This window comes from Taudactylus pleione, unplaced genomic scaffold, assembly GCF_031769625.1.
Source record: "Taudactylus pleione unplaced genomic scaffold, aTauple2 ptg000442l, whole genome shotgun sequence".
In the NCBI taxonomy this organism is placed as follows: domain Eukaryota; kingdom Metazoa; phylum Chordata; class Amphibia; order Anura; family Myobatrachidae; genus Taudactylus; species Taudactylus pleione.
Window position 1 is genome coordinate 5,178,402 of NW_028284844.1, and position 19,714 is coordinate 5,198,115.

The following is a 19,714-nucleotide window of genomic DNA, read 5'->3' on the forward strand; positions in this document are numbered from 1 at the left end:
CTGTTTCCTTCAGTGCCTTTCAGTCATGTATTTATATGATCCCACTCAAGTGCTTATATTTTACTCTGGCCCAGAACACAGATTTGTGTTGAATTAGTTACAGGCTACAGATATCACATAATGGGCTATATATACGGAGCCGCGACTTTTGTAAGCAGCTGCTTGTCGGCGGGTTGGAGCTGAAAATTTAAAGCGCCAATTACTTTCAGTGTAAAGCCCGGCATGCTTTACTCTGAATGTGAGTGCCGCTTTAAATTTTCATCTCCAACTGCCAGATTCTTTGTATTTATAGCCAAGTGTTTTCAAAACTACCAGACTTTGGGGCCCATTTATCAAAGGGAATTTGAGGTAAATTCCCCGAAAACACCTGTTTTCGGGGGTTTACCTCAAATGCTTTTGTATCCCTCGGATGTATGAAGGAGGGACCGCAGCAGGTATCTCCGATACCTGCTGTGATCCCTCCATTGCCGCTGGCAGCCGCCTCCCCCATAGGTTTCTATGGGGGATACGATGCTGCCAAATGTATCAATATTGGCCCCAGCAGCTAACGCCATCTGAAGATAGCGTTAGCCGCTGTAGCCTATGGGGACATACCTCATGTCAGCCGGCGGAGGGATCTCCCAGATCCCTCCGCCGGCAATGGGCGCCGCTCATGTGCAGTCATGCGCAGCAGCCTCCTTTCGGAGCCCGTCACCCTGCATGTGCCGGGTCATACATTCGGCCGCTATGATCGCATTTTGCAATGCGATCATGGGCGGTACTGCATGCCTTGATCGCATTGCAAAATGCGATCATTAATAAATGGGCCCATTAGGGCTGCTTTCTACTTCATTTTTTATCTATTACACATAGTGGAAACAGTCATGTTGTAGGCTGAATTAATATTCATGAGATTGCAGCTTAAAGAACCTGAGGCATCACTGAGGCACGCGGCACCCTCTTCATAACTTGACGTTCCGGCTAATGTTTTCCTGTATACAGTAGGAGCTGAGGCAGGGCTAAACACGTGTCAGATTTGCAGGTGGATTATCCCTGTGTTCACATTCAGGGCTGTGGAGAGCTGAACAGGGCCTGGTTACTGGGGGGCATGGTCAATCATAGAGGCCTGCCCCCCCCCCCCCCAAAAAAACCCTCTGTGCCGCAAAGGAAGACACTTATCCCACTCTGCAGTGCAGCAAAGGCCTCAGCAGCTGACCCAGGCCCCCACTGGGCACCGTTAACAAGCCTGGCCCCAGATAATTAGTATTCTCCCCACCCCCTCTTCAGCTTGTGCAGGCACTGAAGCTGAGTGTATGCAAGTACTTCCGATACTAAGTGGAACATAACTGAGTCACATCTGCCCTATAAAGTGGCAACAGCGTGTGGCAATTCTAACGAGGTGTATGGCGCATTTGCTGGTTCCTGCCTATACTAACCAATGCAAAGGGATACAGTCAATATCCCGACGCCCGCAATGCCAGCACTGATATTACCGATGCCGGAATCCCGATGCCTATCACAATCCCGATGCCGACATCCTGACCATCAGGACACCGAAGATTTAATAGCGGTGTGGGAAGGAGGGTTAGGGTGCGGGGTTAGAGTTAGGCACTAGGGGAGGGTTAGCGTTAGACAATAAGGGTTAGATTTAGGGTGCGGTGAGGGGGAGATTAGGTTGAGGCACTTGGGTGGAGGTTAGCGTTAGGCACTAAGGGGGAAGGGTTAGGGTAGGGAGAGGGGCATACCAACCAACAATTGTCGGTATGCTAGACCTGACAGGATGCTGGTGTCGGCATTCTGTCAGCCGACGGCCGGCATCCCATACCGATTCCCAATGCAAATATGCATCTAAAAATAAATAGTCTGTATGTGTTGCTGAACATTTATTACAGATAAAGACAAATCATGTTTTAGATTGCCTCTATATGTACTGTATTTTCCCACGTTCTTGACCCCTTCAGTGAACGCAAACTGTTGCTACATGCTCCATGCCATATTAAGTCACGATCTCCTCACTGTACAGTGCTATGTCCTAAATAGCGCTTCCCTGTCTCCGCTAGGCGTCTCTATGAGAGCTTCAAAATGCTGGTTCTAAAACGTTTGCATGTCACCTTTCCTATGTTCCTTTAGAAATATCTGAATAAGCCCCCAATTAATAATAGAAGTATAATCGTACTTCCGAAAACTCGGAAATCTTGCTTCTGAAATGATCTGTGTCATTGTCATTAGAGTTTTTGACAGTTTCATATTTTATTGAATAATCAGGAGGTTGTTCTGTGTATATGTATTTATTTTGTGTTTAAGAGGGGGGAGGGTGGTGGCGCTGATGTGTTTGGGGGATATTGGGGCCTGGATATGATGGAATGAAAAAAAAATAAAAATCATCTGATTTTGAGGAAATGAAGTTACCCTGTGGGATTCGCACAAACAGAACATTGTGGTCGGGGGCTGTGAAGTTGTCCTGTTGCGAGCCGGGGTGGCAGATAGACCCGGCCATTCATTTAACACGACATATCCAAATAACACATCTTCACGTCTCAGATTTATGACCTTTGCATCTTCCAGCCGCCTTGTTTGAAGTTCCTGTGGCTTGATGGCAAATATGAGGTTTGGCATTTCAAGCAACCTCAAATCTGCTTCCATTTGACACTGAAGGTGCCTTAGTGTTTATTGGATTAAATGCACTTTTTTATCTCTGAAATTTGGTGCGTCTGTGTTCAAGGCTCCACTCACTGTTAATTTATCTCATCAATTGACCCACGGGCTTGTTTATAGTCCGTGGTTTCTTTTCAGTTTATTTTTGCATTTGATTAGCTTATTATTTTGTAACTTGGAAAGGTCTTTATTGCTTATTCCAGTACTTTCATCTGTTACTTTGATTTTTGCTTTCCCTCTCTCTCCCCATAAGCGACCCATACATGTCATTCTCCGTCCCTCTGTCCATCATGTCATCCGTCTGCTCAGATATCCAGCCTCAGCTGGTCCTCCTGGTCGTTTTAGACCCTTTTCTCCATTTTTCTATTAATTCCCTCATATTTGTTACGTCTCCACGGGACAATTTATTAACATGGAGGTAAATGGGCCAAAAGGCTATTCCCTGCAATTTGGGAACGCGTTCCAGGGCTATTTATCAATGCGCCCGAGCCGGGACAGCTGCTCTGATAATACTAAAAGCTATACTTGCCCTTGTTAATGGAATGGGTGAAGGATTTTGCCGCCGGGTTCCGTTAGAGCGGTATTACTGCGCATGTGTCTGCTTGGGTCACGTGTGCACATTATGAGAGCCTTAGGAGGCGGAGGGATCTAAGTGGTTCTCCCTTTGCACTCTGGATCCTTTTTCCATTGGGCAGAGGATGTTAGAATCAGCTGTCAGCTTTTCTTTTTCGGAGCTTGATAATTATCACAATGGTAACATCCATCCAGCTTGACTCTGATAGCTGGCATTGGTTCGATTTTGCCATTAAATTAGGGGATATTTGCAACTAGCTGGGCTACCAGTCATTGCCCGGGCTGAAGTACACCTGCAGCCTTTATTTGTTTACATTGTCCTCGCCTGTAACTCCATTTCATTGATCCTGCAAAGTACCCCACTGTCTGCTAACATGCATGCAAACAGTGGTCGTAACTACCATGGGTGCAAGGGGTGCAGCTGCTATGGTGCCAGAGCTGCCTCTGCAGCCCACCGCTCCCCCGACACCCAGTCACGCACACAAGGTGGGCAGCGACGTTAATTTGGTACACTGGCAGGCAGACATGGAGAGACAGCGCCGCTGTCAATCAGGCAATCAGAGCTTGCGGTCCAGCAGCCAATCAACAGTGGCAGTTCCTGGTTGGCTGCCAGTCCGCGAGCTCCGATTGGCTCACAACGGGCGCCAGATTAAAATTTCGCCTGTGCTGTCTGTCCATTTTTGCTGCTGCCTGCTGGGGCACCACCTGTAATTAGCTGGCGGCCCAGCACCAAATCCACACCTGCTGGCTGCTGATGGCACACAGGGGGGCAAGAGGCTGCTGGAGGGACACAGGGAGGTGAGTTGCTGGGAGGGGCATAATGTGTAAGGGGCATTACTATATGGCAATGTTATAAGCGGCATTACTGTATGGCATAATGTGTAAGTGGCACTACTATTGTGTGGAATAATGTTTTATATGGACAGGGCCGGCCCTAGCCCAAATTGTTTGGTAAGCAATGCAGTGCCCCTTTTACAGTGCCACCGGTAGTGGTCCCCCCTGTGCAGTGCCCCTTGTGCCCCCAGTAGTATTCCCCTTATATAGTGCCCCCAGTAGTAGTCCCCCAATGCAGTGCCCCCAGTAGTGGTACCTCCTATGCAGTGCCCCTTTTACAGTGCCCCCGGTAGTGGTCCTCCTGTGCAGTGCCCCTTGTGCCCCCAGTAGTATTCCCCTTATATAGTGCCCCAGTAGTACTCCTCCCTATGCAGTGCCCCCAGTAGTGGTACCCACTTATAGTGCCCCCAGTAGTGGTCCCCCCCTTGTAGTGTCCCTAGTAGTAATCCCCCCCTTGTAGTGCCCCCAGTAGTAATTCCCCCCTTGTAGTGCCCCCAGTAGTAATCCCCCCCTTGTAGTGCCCCCAGTAGTATTCCCCCCTGTAGTGCCCCCAGTAGTATTACCCCCTGTAGTGTCCCCAGTAGTATTACCCCCTGTAGTGCCCCCAGTAGTAGTGCCCCCATAGTAATCCCCCCTTGAAGTGCCCCCAGTAGTATTACCCCCTGTAGTGTCCCCAGTAGTATTCCCCCTAGTAATTCCCCCTTGTAGCGCCCCCCAGTAGTATTGCCCCCTGTAGTGTCATAAGTAGTATTCCCCCCCTAGTAATCCCCCCTTGTAGTGCCCCCGCATTAGAGACGTAATGAAAATTAAAAAAAAAACACTTACCCGAAACCCGCTCCTGGTCCTGGTCCCGCCGCCGATACTAGCTCCTCCGTCCGCCGCTTTGCATTATGGGAGTGACGTCACGTCATGACGTCACTCCCATTACCCACTGCGGGAGCCGGAAGATGTCCGGCTCCGGCAGTGGGAGCAGCAGCCGATGAGAGTCTGTCTGACTCTCATCAGCTGCTAAAGCAAACACACAGCTGCCGGCGCCGGCGGCCGTGTGTTTGTGCTGTGTAGCGCTGACCGAACTCCGTCCGATCAGCGCTACACAGGCGGGTCAGCTGTGTCACAGAGACACAGTCTGCACTGCAGCCCGTATGGTACGCAGCTGAGGCGCCCTTCACTATGTGGCGCCTTACGCAGCTGTGTACCATGTGTAACGGGAGAACCGGCCCTGTATATGGGGCACAATCACTGTGGCATAATCTGTAAAGGACATTACTGTGTGGGATGATGTGTAATGAGCATTACTGTGTAGTGTAAGGGGCATTACTGTGTGGCATAATGTGTATAAGGGGTACTACTGTGTGGCATAACATAAATGGACTCTGGGCCTGATTCAGAGCCAGACGCTCTTTCAGAGCGCTCGCTCTGAATCAGGGCCCTCCTCTTTTTTAGACCGGCCTCCTGGCCGCTCGCATAGCTGTGGGTGACCACCCACAGCTATAGCGAGCGGCCAAAAAGATGGTCGCGATGGTCAAGACCACCGCGACCATCGGGCTTGCGACGAGACCCTTGTGGTAGGGTCTCGTCTGCCGCAAGCCCTGGAGTGCTTTTGGCTCTATCAGAGCCAAGAGCACTCCCACTGACATCACTTGTGATGTCAGTGGGGCCGGCCCCAGACTGTAAGCGTTCCCATGGGAATGCCTCCATCTGGCCAGCCACGCCCCCGGCACGCCCGCCAGGGGGGCGTGCTGTCACTTGCCATTGACAGCACGCCCTCTTTGTAGTGAGACCCATAGCGACGGCTTGCCCGTCGCTATCCGGGTCTTGCACATGCGCACGACGGAGCCGGGTCTTTCGTGTGCATGCGCACTGCCCCAGCAGGTCTGAATCAGGCCCTCTGTGTGGTGGCAAATGTATGTGGGTTTTTTTTACCTCTGGGGGGTAGGCCAACCACAAACATAGAGGGCTGACTAATACCCCTTTCAGACATAAGACTTGGGAAATACATGGGTACTTCCCGGGTCTGTCAACCCTGGAAACTCCCAGGTCTTAGGGGTCTATTTACTAAGCAGTGTTAGGAGATAGAGTGAAAAGTGATAAGAAAGTGATAAGGTACCAGCCAATCAGTCCCCAACTGTCATCTCAAAGGCTGTGTTTGGAAAATGACAGTGTGGGGGGCTCACTAGCTGGGCTTCCCCCAGCCCTCTCCTGTCACTGAATGGATGCCGCACACAAGTGCAGCATCCATTCAGACTCTGGGAACCGGCGGTGGAGGTCCCCAACCTCCAAATTTGACCACCCGCTAGCCACTTCAGCCCACAGGTGGAACAGCGGGACATTACTGTCCCGCTGAAATCGGAATTTTATGGAGGGGTGCCCCTCTATGGCTGGCGCCCCTGTTCAACCGCACTGGTCGAACACCCCTAGAGCTGTAGGGGGTGTACATGGCACTAGCTACACCCACACAGCACTGGTCACACCCTCATGGCACTAGCTACACCCACACAGCACTGGTCACACCCACATGGCACTAGCTACACCCACACAGCACTGGTACCACCCACATGGCACTAACTACACCCACACAGCACTGGTCACACCCACATGGCACTAGCTACACACACACAGCACTGGTCACACCCCCATGGCACTAGCTACACCCACACAGCACTGGTACCACCCACATGGCACTAGCTACACCCACACAGCACTGGCCACACCCACATGGCACTGGCCACACCTCCCTTTCTCACAATAGGTCCTTGACCATAAGCAGCCCCAGGTAAATGTGGCCCTTAATCCGGCCCCTGTCTTGCTTGTTTTTGCACTGTACATGATCAGTATGATCACTCGGTGTACATAAATATAGTGCAGAGTTTCAGGGACACTTCTGGGCTTGAACAAGGCGTTCTCATGTATGCAATGGTCAGTGATGGAAAGTATATGGAATTTGGGCTATACACAGTTTGCAGGTAGCATAAATACGCTGTTACTTTTTACTACAAGGATAGGGTCAGCGCAAATGCACAGGGATGATAGGTATCAAACCAAGTGAACAGATAGGGCCGTTCTCTTGCAAAGTTGCGGACAACTGAGCATATGGGCAAATATGCAAATTTTATTCTGTGCACGCGCTGCGGGAGTGATTACGCCCTACTTGTGTTCAACTCCACATCAGATCCTAAGGGGATTATGATATAAATTCTGAATTCAAGGAAGTGGTTTGTTTTCGGCGAGATTGTTGCTAAATTTAAACCGGCAATTAGTTGTAGTGCAAAACTAGCCTTAAAATGAATTGCCTCTTTAATTTTTTTTTTTTTCGAATATTGTTGATATTATAGTGTTATATCTTAATAGACAAAGCTGATGTTATTTATGTTTTATATACAGTCAGGTGCATAAATATTGGGACATTGACAGAATTTTCATATTTTGGCCTCTATTCACCACCACAATGGCTTTGAAATGAAACAAACAAGATGTGCTTTAACTGCAGACTTTCAGGTTTAATTTAAGGGCAATTACATCCAAATCAGGTGAATGGTGTAGGAATTACAACGGTTTCTATATGTGCCTCCCACTTTTTAAGGGGCCAAAAGTAATGGGATTATCCACTCAAAAGCTATTTCATGGACAGGTGTGGGCTATTCCCTCGTTATTTCATTATCAATTAAGCAGGTAAAAGGTCTGGAGTTGATTCTAGGTGTGACATCTGCATTTGGAATCAGTTGCTGTCGACTCTCAATATGAGATCCAAAGAGCTGTCACTATCAGTGAAGCAAGCCATCATTAGGCTGAAAAATCAAAACAAACCCATCAGAGAGATAACAAAAACATTAGGTGTGGCCAAATGAACTGTTTGGAACATTCTTAAAAAGAAAGAACGCACCAGAGAGCTCAGCAATACCAAAAGACCCGGAAGACCACGGAAAACAACTGTGGTGGATGACAGAAGAATTATTTCCCTGGTGAAGAAAAACCCCTTCACAACAGTTGGCCAAATCAAGAACACTCTCCAGGAGGTAGGTGTATATGTGTCAAAGTCAACAATCAAGAGAAGACTTCACAAGAGTGAATATAGATGGTTCACCACAAGATGTAAACCATAGGTGAGCCTCAAAAACAGGAAGACCAGATTAGAGTTTGCCAAACAACATCTAAAAAAGCCATTACAGTTCTGGAACAACATCCTATGGACAGATGAGACAAAGATCAACTTGTACAAGAGTGATGGGAAGAGAAGAGTATGGAGAAGGAAAGGAACTGCTCATGATCCAAAACATACCACCTCATCAGTGAAGCATGGTGGTGGTAGTGTCATGGCGTGGGCATGTATGGCTGCCAATGGAACAGGTTCCCTTGTATTTATTGATGATGTGATTGCTGACAAAAGCAGCAGAATGAATTCTGAAGTGTTTTGGGCAATATTATATGCTCATATTCAGTCAAATGCTTCACAACTCATTGGACGGCGCTTCACAGTGCAGATGGACAATGACCCGAAGCATACTGCAAAAGCAACCAAGAGTTTTTTAAGGCTAAAATGTGGAACGTTATGCAATGGCCAAGTCAATCCCCTGACCTGAATCTGATTGAGCCTGCATTTCACTTGATGAAGACAAAACTGAAGGGAAAATGCCCCAAGAACAAGCAGGAACTGAAGACATTTGCAGTAGAGGCCTGGCAGAGCATCACCAGGAATGAAACCCAGTGTCTGGTGATGTCTATGCGTTCCAGACTTCAGGCTGTAATTGCCTGCAAAGGATTTGCAACAAAGTATTAAAAAGTGAAAGATTTAGGATTGTTTAGTTTGTCCCATTACTTTTGGCCCCTTAAAAAGTGGGAGGCACATATAGAAACCGTTGTAATTCCTACACCGTTCACCTGATTTGGATGTAATTACCCTCAAATTAAATCTGAAAGTCTGCAGTTAAATCACATCTTGTTTGTTTCATTTCAAAGCCATTGTGGTGGTGAATAGAGGCCAAAATATAAAAATTCTGTCAATGTCCCAATATTTATGCACCTGACTGTATTATTTTTTTATATATTGTCAATTTCAGTTTGGTTGTATTAAAGGAAAAATTTGTTTAAAAAATAAAAAGTTTGTTTTTTCAAACATCCTCTGCCCAACACAATAAGGCAGAGCTGACAGATTTATCTGCTAACTCCGCAAGTAGTTATTTCATACCAAACAACTTGCTTTCTTTAAAACACACAATCTTTGAAAGATATTTTAGTGGCGTTCTAGGTTGCCCCTAGCATAAATAATGTACAAACGCCTCACTGCTGTTTCTTCATATTTCCCATGTACTCTGAATTTCTGTACATACTAAACTGCTTACAGAGAAGTGACAGGTCTAACATGTTGGGTAATTCTGCATTCAGAACCACTGGGGAGGGACACCTCTGGCAAAAGTTCAGGAGTCAGTGTTTTGGAAAGATTTGTATGACCAGCTCCCCAGTGAGTCCCATACCAAGGACGTGGAATCTTCAGCACCTTAACTGTTACATTGCTGGTTCTGTACTGTTACAAAGTTACTTTTAATTTCACATATTGGTCTCATTTGCTATTCTGTAAGCTAAAGTTTTCCTTCTCATGGAGCGTACACACGGTCAGATTTGTCAGACTTGTCAGATTTGTCAGATGAACGATTGAACGATTAAACGATTTGAACGATTTGAACGATTTTACCAAAGTTTTGAACGATTTGAACGATTGAACGATTTTTGACTGCATTAAAATTAATGGAATCGTCCAAGTCTGACTGCAAACACATCAGATGTCAGACATCGTTATCTGACCATCGGGAACGCGCATCGTTGATCGGCCATCGTTCAGGCATGTCAGATATGAACGATTTTCCTTCAGATATGAACGACTGAACGATTTTTTAATCGTTATCGTTCATATCTGAAGGAAAAATCTGACCGTGTGTATGCACCATCACATACAAGCATCTTGCATTATTCAGGAAATAAAATAATTCAGATTTATTATCTACAAGTTCAAATGCATTTGTTCATACGTTATAATGTCCAGGGTGGTTTTTCTTCTGTACTTATAAACGGACTGTAAATAAACGCATTTATGTGATGTACATATTTGGTGACATGACTAGAGTTTAACTAGCCCGTACACCTAGCTGTCATGTTGATTAGGTGCACAAGGAGTTAACGGGCATGACTTATTTCTTAAATTCGTGGCCTAGTTTACTAATCAGATGTCACAAGATGTCAGGTAGGCAGCCATCATTTAGGAAATCCAGAATGCACTCACTGAGGCAACTAATTAGTTGGACACAGGCTTGAAGGTGAGTATTCCCGGGGGGTGTACAAATTATCCGAACAGGTGAAAAAAAACTTTTTCATACTCAGCGATCTCTGCCATAGAAAACTTACCTTACCTCTAAATCACAAGCCAGGGGCAAGAAAACACAATAAAACAGTTTTTCACTTTTTTAAATGATCTTTTTTTTTATTAATGCTTTAGTTTCATCTTCTTTATAATGATCGAAGAATATGTTATAAATCAGACGTATGTAACTAATGTCATTTGTTCAATACAACATTTCCTATTTATTCACATTTATACGATTTGTAAGCTCTTAGGGGTATATTTACTAAAGTGCAGGTTTTTAGAAGTGGAGATGTTGCCCATAGCAACCAATCAGATTCTAGCTATTATCATCTTGAAGGTGCTAGATAAATGATAAGTAGAATCTGATTGGTTGCTATGGGCAACATCTCCACTTTTAAAAACTTGCATTTTAGTAAATACACTCCTAATACTCAAAAAAAAAGGAATTTATTTTGAGATGTTTTTCAAGGCCTGAATCAGGTGCGCGATGACGCAGCTGCGTCTGCTCCTTTATAATAATGCCGCAACCGATGATCTTTCTAATGAGACGCCCACTGGGTGCAGCGGTGCCAATCCGTCTCGCTGCACTATAGATCGTACCATCGAAGCTTGCGAAAGCCCAATGGCAGGCGCAATTTCTCTATCTGAACATTGCGCCCTGTCTTTAGACGCAGTCGCTGTCAGCAACACCTCCGCGTCTGCCTGAATACCCCTCCCTGTTATTTTCCAGGAACATCCATTGAAATGCACAGCCCTTGTGTCCAAATTCATCCTGCGTCTCCCAGCGGGGAATTGGTATGAAATACCGCCGCTATTCCCGTCAGCGGCAGCCCGACAGGAGCAGAGTGCGACGCAGCGGAAGCCCAACAGCGCTGGAAATCCCGATCGTGGATAGGTAAGTATTTACTAACCTAACCCCCCTAACCCTAACCCTCCTTAGGGGAGCCTAACCCTAACTTCCCCCCTAAGTGCCTAACCCTAATCCCCCCTCTAAGTGCCTAACCCTAACCACCCCCTTCCCCGCTGCCTAAATCTAAGTCCCCCGGGGGGGTGCCTAACCCTAAGCCCCCCCCGGGAGCCCTAAACCTAACCCTCCCCCCCGCGGCTGTCCGCTCGCGGCGCCCAGCATCCCTACGATCGGGATGCCGGGCGCCGGTCTCCCGGCGTCGGGGAAATGCGGGCATCTACATCTAGACGCCCGGCATTTCACCCTTGCCGGGAAATGGCAGTCGGGAAGCCGGCTGCCGGTATTTAGGCAGTCGGCTTCCCGATTGCCTCCCCCCAGCGGTAACCATTGAGGCACCCGCGAATTGTGTCTAGGAAGCATGCGCAGTACTTCCAACATCGGCTAAGTGCGTGAATATCCGCAGAATAGGGCCCAGAATGCACCATTAGTACCATTAGTACCATTAGCACCATTAGTACCATTAGCACCATTAGTACCATTAGTACCATTAGCACCATTAGCACAATTAGTACCATTAGTACCATTAGCACCATTAGTACCATTAGTACCATTAGCACCATTAGTACCATTAGTACCATTAGCACCATTAGCACCATTAGTACCATTAGTACCATTAGTACCATTAGCACCATTAGTACCATTAGCACCATTAGTACCATTAGTACCATTAGCACCATTAGTACCATTAGCACCATTAGTACCATTAGCACCATTAGCACCATTAGTACCATTAGCACCATTAGCACCATTAGTACCATTAGCACCATTAGTACCATTAGTACCATTAGCACCATTAGTACCATTAGCACCATTAGCACCATTAGCACCATTAGTACCATTAGTACCATTAGTACCATTAGCACCATTAGTACCATTAGCACCATTAGCACCATTAGCACCATTAGCACCATTAGTACCATTAGCACCATTAGCACCATTAGCACCATTAGCACCATTAGTACCATTAGCACCATTAGTACCATTAGCACCATTAGCACCATTAGTACCATTAGCACCATTAGTACCATTAGTACCATTAGCACCATTAGCACCATTAGTACCATTAGCACCATTAGTACCATTAGTACCATTAGTACCATTAGCACCATTAGCACCATTAGCACCATTAGCACCATTAGTACCATTAGTACCATTAGCACCATTAGCGCCATTAGCACCATTAGCACCATTAGCACCATTAGTACCATTAGTACCATTAGTACCATTAGCACCATTAGTACCATTAGCACCATTAGCACCATTAGTACCATTAGTACCATTAGCACCATTAGCACCATTAGCACCATTAGTACCATTAGCACCATTAGTACTATTAGTACCATTAGTACCATTAGCACCATTAGCACCATTAGCACCATTAGTACCATTAGCACCATTAGCACCATTAGTACCATTAGCACCATTAGCACCATTAGTACCATTAGTACCATTAGCACCATTAGTACCATTAGCCCCATTAGTACCATTAGCACCATTAGTACCATTAGCACCATTAGCACCATTAGTACCATTAGTACCATTAGCACCATTAGCACCATTAGCACCATTAGTACCATTAGCACCATTAGCACCATTAGCACCATTAGTACCATTAGCGCCATTAGTACCATTAGCACCATTAGTACCATTAGCACCATTAGTACCATTAGTACCATTAGCACCATTAGTACCATTAGCACCATTAGTACCATTAGTACCATTAGTACCATTAGCACCATTAGTACCATTAGCACCATTAGCACCATTAGCACCATTAGTACCATTAGCACCATTAGCACCATTAGCACCATTAGTACCATTAGTACCATTAGCACCATTAGTACCATTAGCACCATTAGTACCATTAGTACCATTAGCACCATTAGTACCATTAGTACCATTAGCACCATTAGTACCATTAGTACCATTAGCACCATTAGCACCATTAGTACCATTAGCACAATTAGTACCATTAGTACCATTAGCACCATTAGTACCATTAGCACCATTAGTACCATTAGCACCATTAGCACCATTAGTACCATTAGTACCATTAGTACCATTAGCACCATTAGTACCATTAGCACCATTAGTACCATTAGTACCATTAGCACCATTAGTACCATTAGTACCATTAGCACCATTAGCACCATTAGTACCATTAGTACCATTAGCACCATTAGCACCATTAGTACCATTAGTACCATTAGCACCATTAGTACCATTAGCACCATTAGTACCATTAGTACCATTAGCACCATTAGCACCATTAGCACCATTAGTACCATTAGCACCATTAGCACCATTAGTACCATTAGTACCATTAGCACCATTAGTACCATTAGTACCATTAGTACCATTAGCACCATTAGTACCATTAGCACCATTAGTACCATTAGTACCCTGGCAGAAGTGTTTCTGGTTCTGCTATCAGACCTCTTCAGTTGATATTTTTAAGGAGGCGGCCATTTTTGAAATTGAACCACTATTTGCAAGAGTTCAGCTTATCAGTTCACTGGGGGCTGCTTCCTGTTACTGGGATGGGGGCTGCAAGACCAGGGCCGTCACCAGGCCGCTTCAGCAGGCACGGGTAAAGAGTAACTAGCCCCCCCCTCCCCCTCGGCACCCCTGATCACAGCGTGACCTTACAGATGTCAGCCCTTGTGACCTTTGACGTTACGTCTTTGCCGTCACTTATTATAAACATGGCTGAAAACAGCATATACTGTAAAAATATATATATTTTTTTTTTACCTGGAATTCCACAAAAACTGGAGACATGAAGAGACTATTATAAAAGTGCTGCGAGATTCACCATTCAGTTTTCTGGATGTACAGATTAATGTCCTTTCCCTCCGCTATACCCTTAGGTGGAGCATGTGGATAAAATGCCTCCGATGGTCCTTCACAAGGAGGTCCCTTCCACTGTAGAGACACTGAGAGATGGAAGGTCTGCCGTCCAGCTCACGGCCAGAAAACTGAAGGCCTCGGACCCCGACAGCGCCGATGAAAATATCGTGTACATTATCCTGCGATCTCCCAATTTCGGACACTTGGAAAATGCAAAAACAGGTATCACCAATGTGAGGTGATTGCAGATTCTATTCAATATGTATAAATCGTGCAGCTCTATGTTCTTTCAATGGGAGCCATAACATGTCGTGGCACACAGCCTACTGATATAAAGGTGATTTATTAAGGAACATTGATAAAGAGAAATAGGCCACAATTAATGCATGGCTGACGTTACATCACATCTACATCTAACATCAGATCTACCCCTGACCTCAACCCCTTATCTCCTGTCTCACGTGTCTCCTGAGGGATATTCTTTCCTGAGGGATATTCTGAGGGTGGGGGGCTCAAGAAGTGCCCCCCACCCACAGTTCTCTCACAATTAACAACACTACACATCCCTCTGTACATCATGTCTTCAGCGGTGTCTCCCTCTCAGCCGCTTCCCATATTTAGTCTCTACCTTTGCGCCATTTTCAGGCCTAGAATTCTCATCAGCTCTCTCATGATGGCCTGACATCACTACTGAAGCCTCCTCTGGGTAATATTCCTCTCCAAGTCCATACGCAACAGGTTTCTTCTCTTCCGTCCCCTCTCAGCCAATCCCCATACCCTAGAGAATCCATTTTAAATCCTCACCTGCATCTATAAAGCTCTGAGCCAATCCCTAACTATCCCCTCCCCTTATTCTACTGATCTCATATGAACTCCCACATTTGTCCTCTCCATTAAGCCACTGACCTTCCCTCACTACTGGTACCAGCTCCCATAGCCAAGACTTTTCCTGTGCATCTTATCACCTATGGAACCTATACAACTCCCAGCCAGACTCTCCTCCAAACCTTTGACGTTTTAAACGCTCCAAAACACCCCGCCTCTCTGATCTGCCAATGTACACCCCACTACGCCACATCGTACCCACCTATCCTCTTTCTGCCTTATCCCTCCCATCTTCTTTTCTGTTTCCATCTCCCCCTTGTATTTGCTTCTTGCATTTTCCTTATTACACATAATGGGTCTGATGCTGAGTGTCACGGATCTCTTTTCACGGACGCAAACACGGACGCGAGTTTTTGCATACAAAGCATGTGTAGTTGCGAATTTATCCATTTATGCCTATGTCCGTACTATTCTGGACCAGACGCAACTTGGTCGGATCTGTCTTTCCGTGAAATAATAAGCAGATGGATATTTATCGTTTTTCCTTGGTTTGTTTCTTCAGGCTGCTATTAATGATTTATAATTCTCCACAGCGTCATATGACTACCATGGCAGCCATAGTCACATGATTAAGCTTTGGAATGCCTCTCTGCCAGCGCAGAGCCTGTGCCTGTGTATGGCAGCCATACTTATTTTCCCTCCAGAGAGATTTTGAAAAGGAAAAAAAGGATTAGTAGAACAGCTATAAAAAATGACGGCTGCAGTCTGTAAACTTTCTAACTATATAAAACAAATATTCTATGTGAGTTTGTTTCTTTATCATTTTGTTTTATAGGTGATCATGTCGGGAGAACATTTACACAGAGAGATATAAATCAGAGAGCAATTCGGTACATCATAAACCCCTTATTTCAGGTGAATTCAGACAGCTTTGAATTTCAGCTCTCTGATCCAGCAGGAAATAAAATCCTCCCAGAAACGTAAGTGGCTTTGTTGCAAATTCCGCTCCATATACATATATACATATACACATAGGTCCTGGTTAAGGGACACATGGGCCCAGCGGCGGATCTACTGTGAAACTAATGAAGCTTAAGCTTCATGACCCCTAACCCCGAATGGGCTCTGAGGCAATTTTTTTTTTAATTAGTGAATTTTTCAACAAAATCAATGGAGTTTTTTAAGTGTGTTATTAAAATAAAGTTATTTTAGTGATAGAATCAAAAGCCAATGGGTTGAAGTGTTTAATATTGACTTTAGAATATGCTCTACAGTAGTGCATGTAGGGGCGTTTCTGAGTACCCAGAAACCTCCCCGATCACTACTAGCCGGCAGACACTTTATCTACAGCTCTGACCAGAGGATTGCTCTTATGAGCTGGCCGGGAGCAGAATAGAGAACTGCTGTCAGTGTCACTGCTGAGTGCAGTACTGTGCCAGGTGCCACTAGATGCTTCCATCTCCATTTGTGCTGTCCCATCTGCCAGAAGTCAGCCCTGGCCTGCAGTGCTGACCATAAACTGAAAGCTGAGATGACTGAGGGAAAATGGTCAGGAGCCTCTCAAAAACCAGGTGGCGCTCCCGACCACCCAGAATATTAGGCAAATCTCTCTGAACCGGCCGCTGCTGACCCACACCCTCCTTTGCCGCTCGCACTCAGGCCAACACCCCACCCCGCGCCCCGGTTGCAGGCCCTTACTTACTGTGCAAAAGTGGGCAGTCCAGGAGGGGGGGTGACGCGATTCGCGGTGAATCGTGTCATCGTAGCCCCACCCTCCACTTGACGATCACCCACCACCCATTACCAGCCACTTTCCCCACCTAGGCATCGGCGCTCTTAACCCCCGCGGTAAGGGCTGGCTGTTCCACTACTCGTTCTCCTACCCAGCACCACGCTGACATTTACCATCAGGGGTGGTTGCCGACCAAGGGACACTCATCTGTCAGGGTTACCGGCAGCACCGGCATCTCTACCCCGAGCAGGCACCAGAGTGCATCCCAGACACCCATCCCCCACACCGGCGATTCGACGTTCGCTACACGCCACGAAGCAAACTCCTCCAGAGGAGGGTCATCCAACACCTGACCCTAGCCGCTCACCACCAGCGAGCTATCTCACCATCGGGTCCAGGTGAAGTGTGGACACCGCACCCGCCTCCGCATCCAGCCTCATTGACGCACGATCTTTACCACCTGTGTTCCAACCATCGAACCAGCAGACCGAGTCAGGACTAAGAGGAAGGGTACGTACCCACGACAATCCCAGCCACAACGTTCAACATACTAACAACCTACCGGTAGGTATTCCAAGGAAATTTAGACACTGTTTCTAACAACCACCGCGCGGGATGCCGCCGGCCTGAACTGCCACTCTATTCAAACATACCCAGTCGCTTGCACACTCTCAGCCGGCTCCCCAAGACTGTAGACCATAGGTCCAGCAGGGATAACGTGCTGGTCATGAGCCGCACGGCAAGGAGCCCCCTGAAAGGGTCCACCTACCTTCCCACCGGAGCTCAACTTACCACACCCCTCCCACCATATTCATATTCACCCCTCTACCCTACTCCACAATCTGGGCTCATACATTCATATGTTTTTAAATTGAGAAATTACTTACCAGGAGGTAACCCAATTTTCTCAGGACTGCCCCAGTTAGCGGGCCACAAAAGGAGCAGGGTATTGGTATAAAAGTGGGTCTTTCTGGCGGGATCAGGGTAGGGTTCAGGCAGATCAAGGCGGGGTTTGTGCTGATGGGGGCCTATTTTGTCCCGATTTGACATTGTCAAATGTTGGGTGATGTGCAAGAGCCTACAATATGCCAATTTTCTCTTCTAGATAACAAAGACCTACTTCAGTTTATAATTGAATTGATCAACTTCTATTGCGTGATTCATATTTTTTACAGCCTGCAGGGGGCGGGGCGCTAAAGTCAAAAGTTTGCACCCTTACTCTCCTCTCCGGAGATCTTCAATTGCCTGAGCAGACTCCCGGTGTTCTGGGCAGCACCTGGGCCGGCTCAAAGACAGGGCCACTGAGGCTCTGCCCATCTGGAATTCTGGCAAGTGCCAGAGAGGCAGATGGGCCGAGTCGGTGTTAAACCCTGGCCGAACAGCTCTGTCTCCTGGTGCTCTGCTCGCCCAGGATACTGACAGACGGGGGCGTGCCTTAAGGTCAGGCCTCGCGACTCACGGCATGCCCCGGCGATGTGACGTAACCACGCCCTTTTTAAAGCAATGCCACACCCCTTTTGCGGGAACGCAGGTACAGGGGACTGCCTAGGGGTCCAGTCAATTAGCTGCGGAAGCCGCAGGAACGGGTCCTGGCGGGTTAAGGGCAGAAAGTGGATTCTACTCGCACTCTGTGGAGATTCCCACAGAATCTGCCTACCGTAATGCATGGAAGAATGCGATGGCAGATAATGGTTAATTGAATCCGCCCCCTAAAGTCTTAAGGTGCCTACACACTTGGCGATGTGCTACCAATCCAACGATGTGTACGATTTCCCTTGAAACTCCCCCGGCAGTCCTGCTCACGATTTGGCACATGATTTGGTGTACTCGTACAATCGATACATCGTGCATCCTTTCTTTTTGACAAAGATGCGTTGGTAGGTGAGTACACATCTTCCTTTTGGCTCAGGCCTTTAGGGACAGTCTATCAGCTCTGTCGTCTCAGGTTTCACCTACAGCATACACAGGGGCGTAGCCAGAAATTTATGAGCCCCATAGCAACATTTTGAAGGTGCCCCTTCTAGAGACTTACTGTACCACATAATTTGTTCATTTTAGTCTGTCTACCCCATCTGTGTCACCCCTGTCTGTCAGCCCCTACTTTCATCTACTCCTCACTCCCCACCAGGGGCGTCTTAAGAGAGGAGGGGGCCCATGTGCATTCCCCATGCCGGGCCCCCTCATCTCTCCCCGGCGGATGGCAGCCGACTGACACTGCTGGCCGGCCACCGCAGAGTCAGTAGACTCTGGGCACTGGAGCGTGCCCAGAGACTACTGCGCATGCGCAATAGGCGGGAAAAATGGCAGCGGTGGCCATTTTATGGTGTTCTGTGCAGCGCTGACATCCGACGCAGGACCACGGACAGGTGAGTTTTAGATAATATGGGTGCAGGGTGTGTGGTGACCCGGTGGCCTGTGTGCACCGCACACCCTGCACACATTATAGATATGCCCCTGCTCCCCACTAGAGCACCTAACACTTGGTGGCTGGCGCCCTGTTGCTTATTTGAGTATTATGGCCCTCATTCAGAGCCGTACGCTCTGAGCAGAGCGCACGCTCTGAATGAGGGCCGGGCTCCATTTTCATGGAGCGTCCTCCTGGACGCTCGTATAGCTGTGGGTCACCACCCACAGGTTATACGAGCGTGCATTGTGATGGCCGCGATGGTCGTTACCATCGCGACCATCGAAATTGCGAGCCGGAGCCTGCGGTTGAGGTTTTCAACCGCAAGCTCCGGAGTGATTTTGGCTCTATCAGAGCCAAAATCACTCCCACTGACATCACTAGTGATGTCAGTGGGCCGGCTTTTGACGGGAGGCGTTCCCGTGGGAACGCCCCCGTCAGGGAGGCACGCCCCCGGCACGCCCACCAAAGGGGGCGTGCTGTCAATCAACATTGACAGCACGCCCCCTTTGATCGGACACAACGAGCGAAGGACTTTCCTTC

The 19,714-nt window shown here is 47.3% G+C and overlaps 1 protein-coding gene across 1 annotated transcript in view; it reads left to right on the forward strand.

Annotated features, from left to right (window-relative positions):
* Nucleotides 1–19,714, forward strand: part of LOC148505705 (FRAS1-related extracellular matrix protein 1-like) — a 244,847-nt gene that overhangs the window by 175,114 nt on the left and 50,019 nt on the right. Inside the window, exons 26-27 of the mRNA XM_088447872.1 lie at nt 14,231–14,432; nt 15,871–16,015. Coding sequence (XP_088303998.1) covers nt 14,231–14,432; nt 15,871–16,015 — 347 coding nt within the window. The remainder of the gene's footprint in view (nt 1–14,230; nt 14,433–15,870; nt 16,016–19,714) is intronic.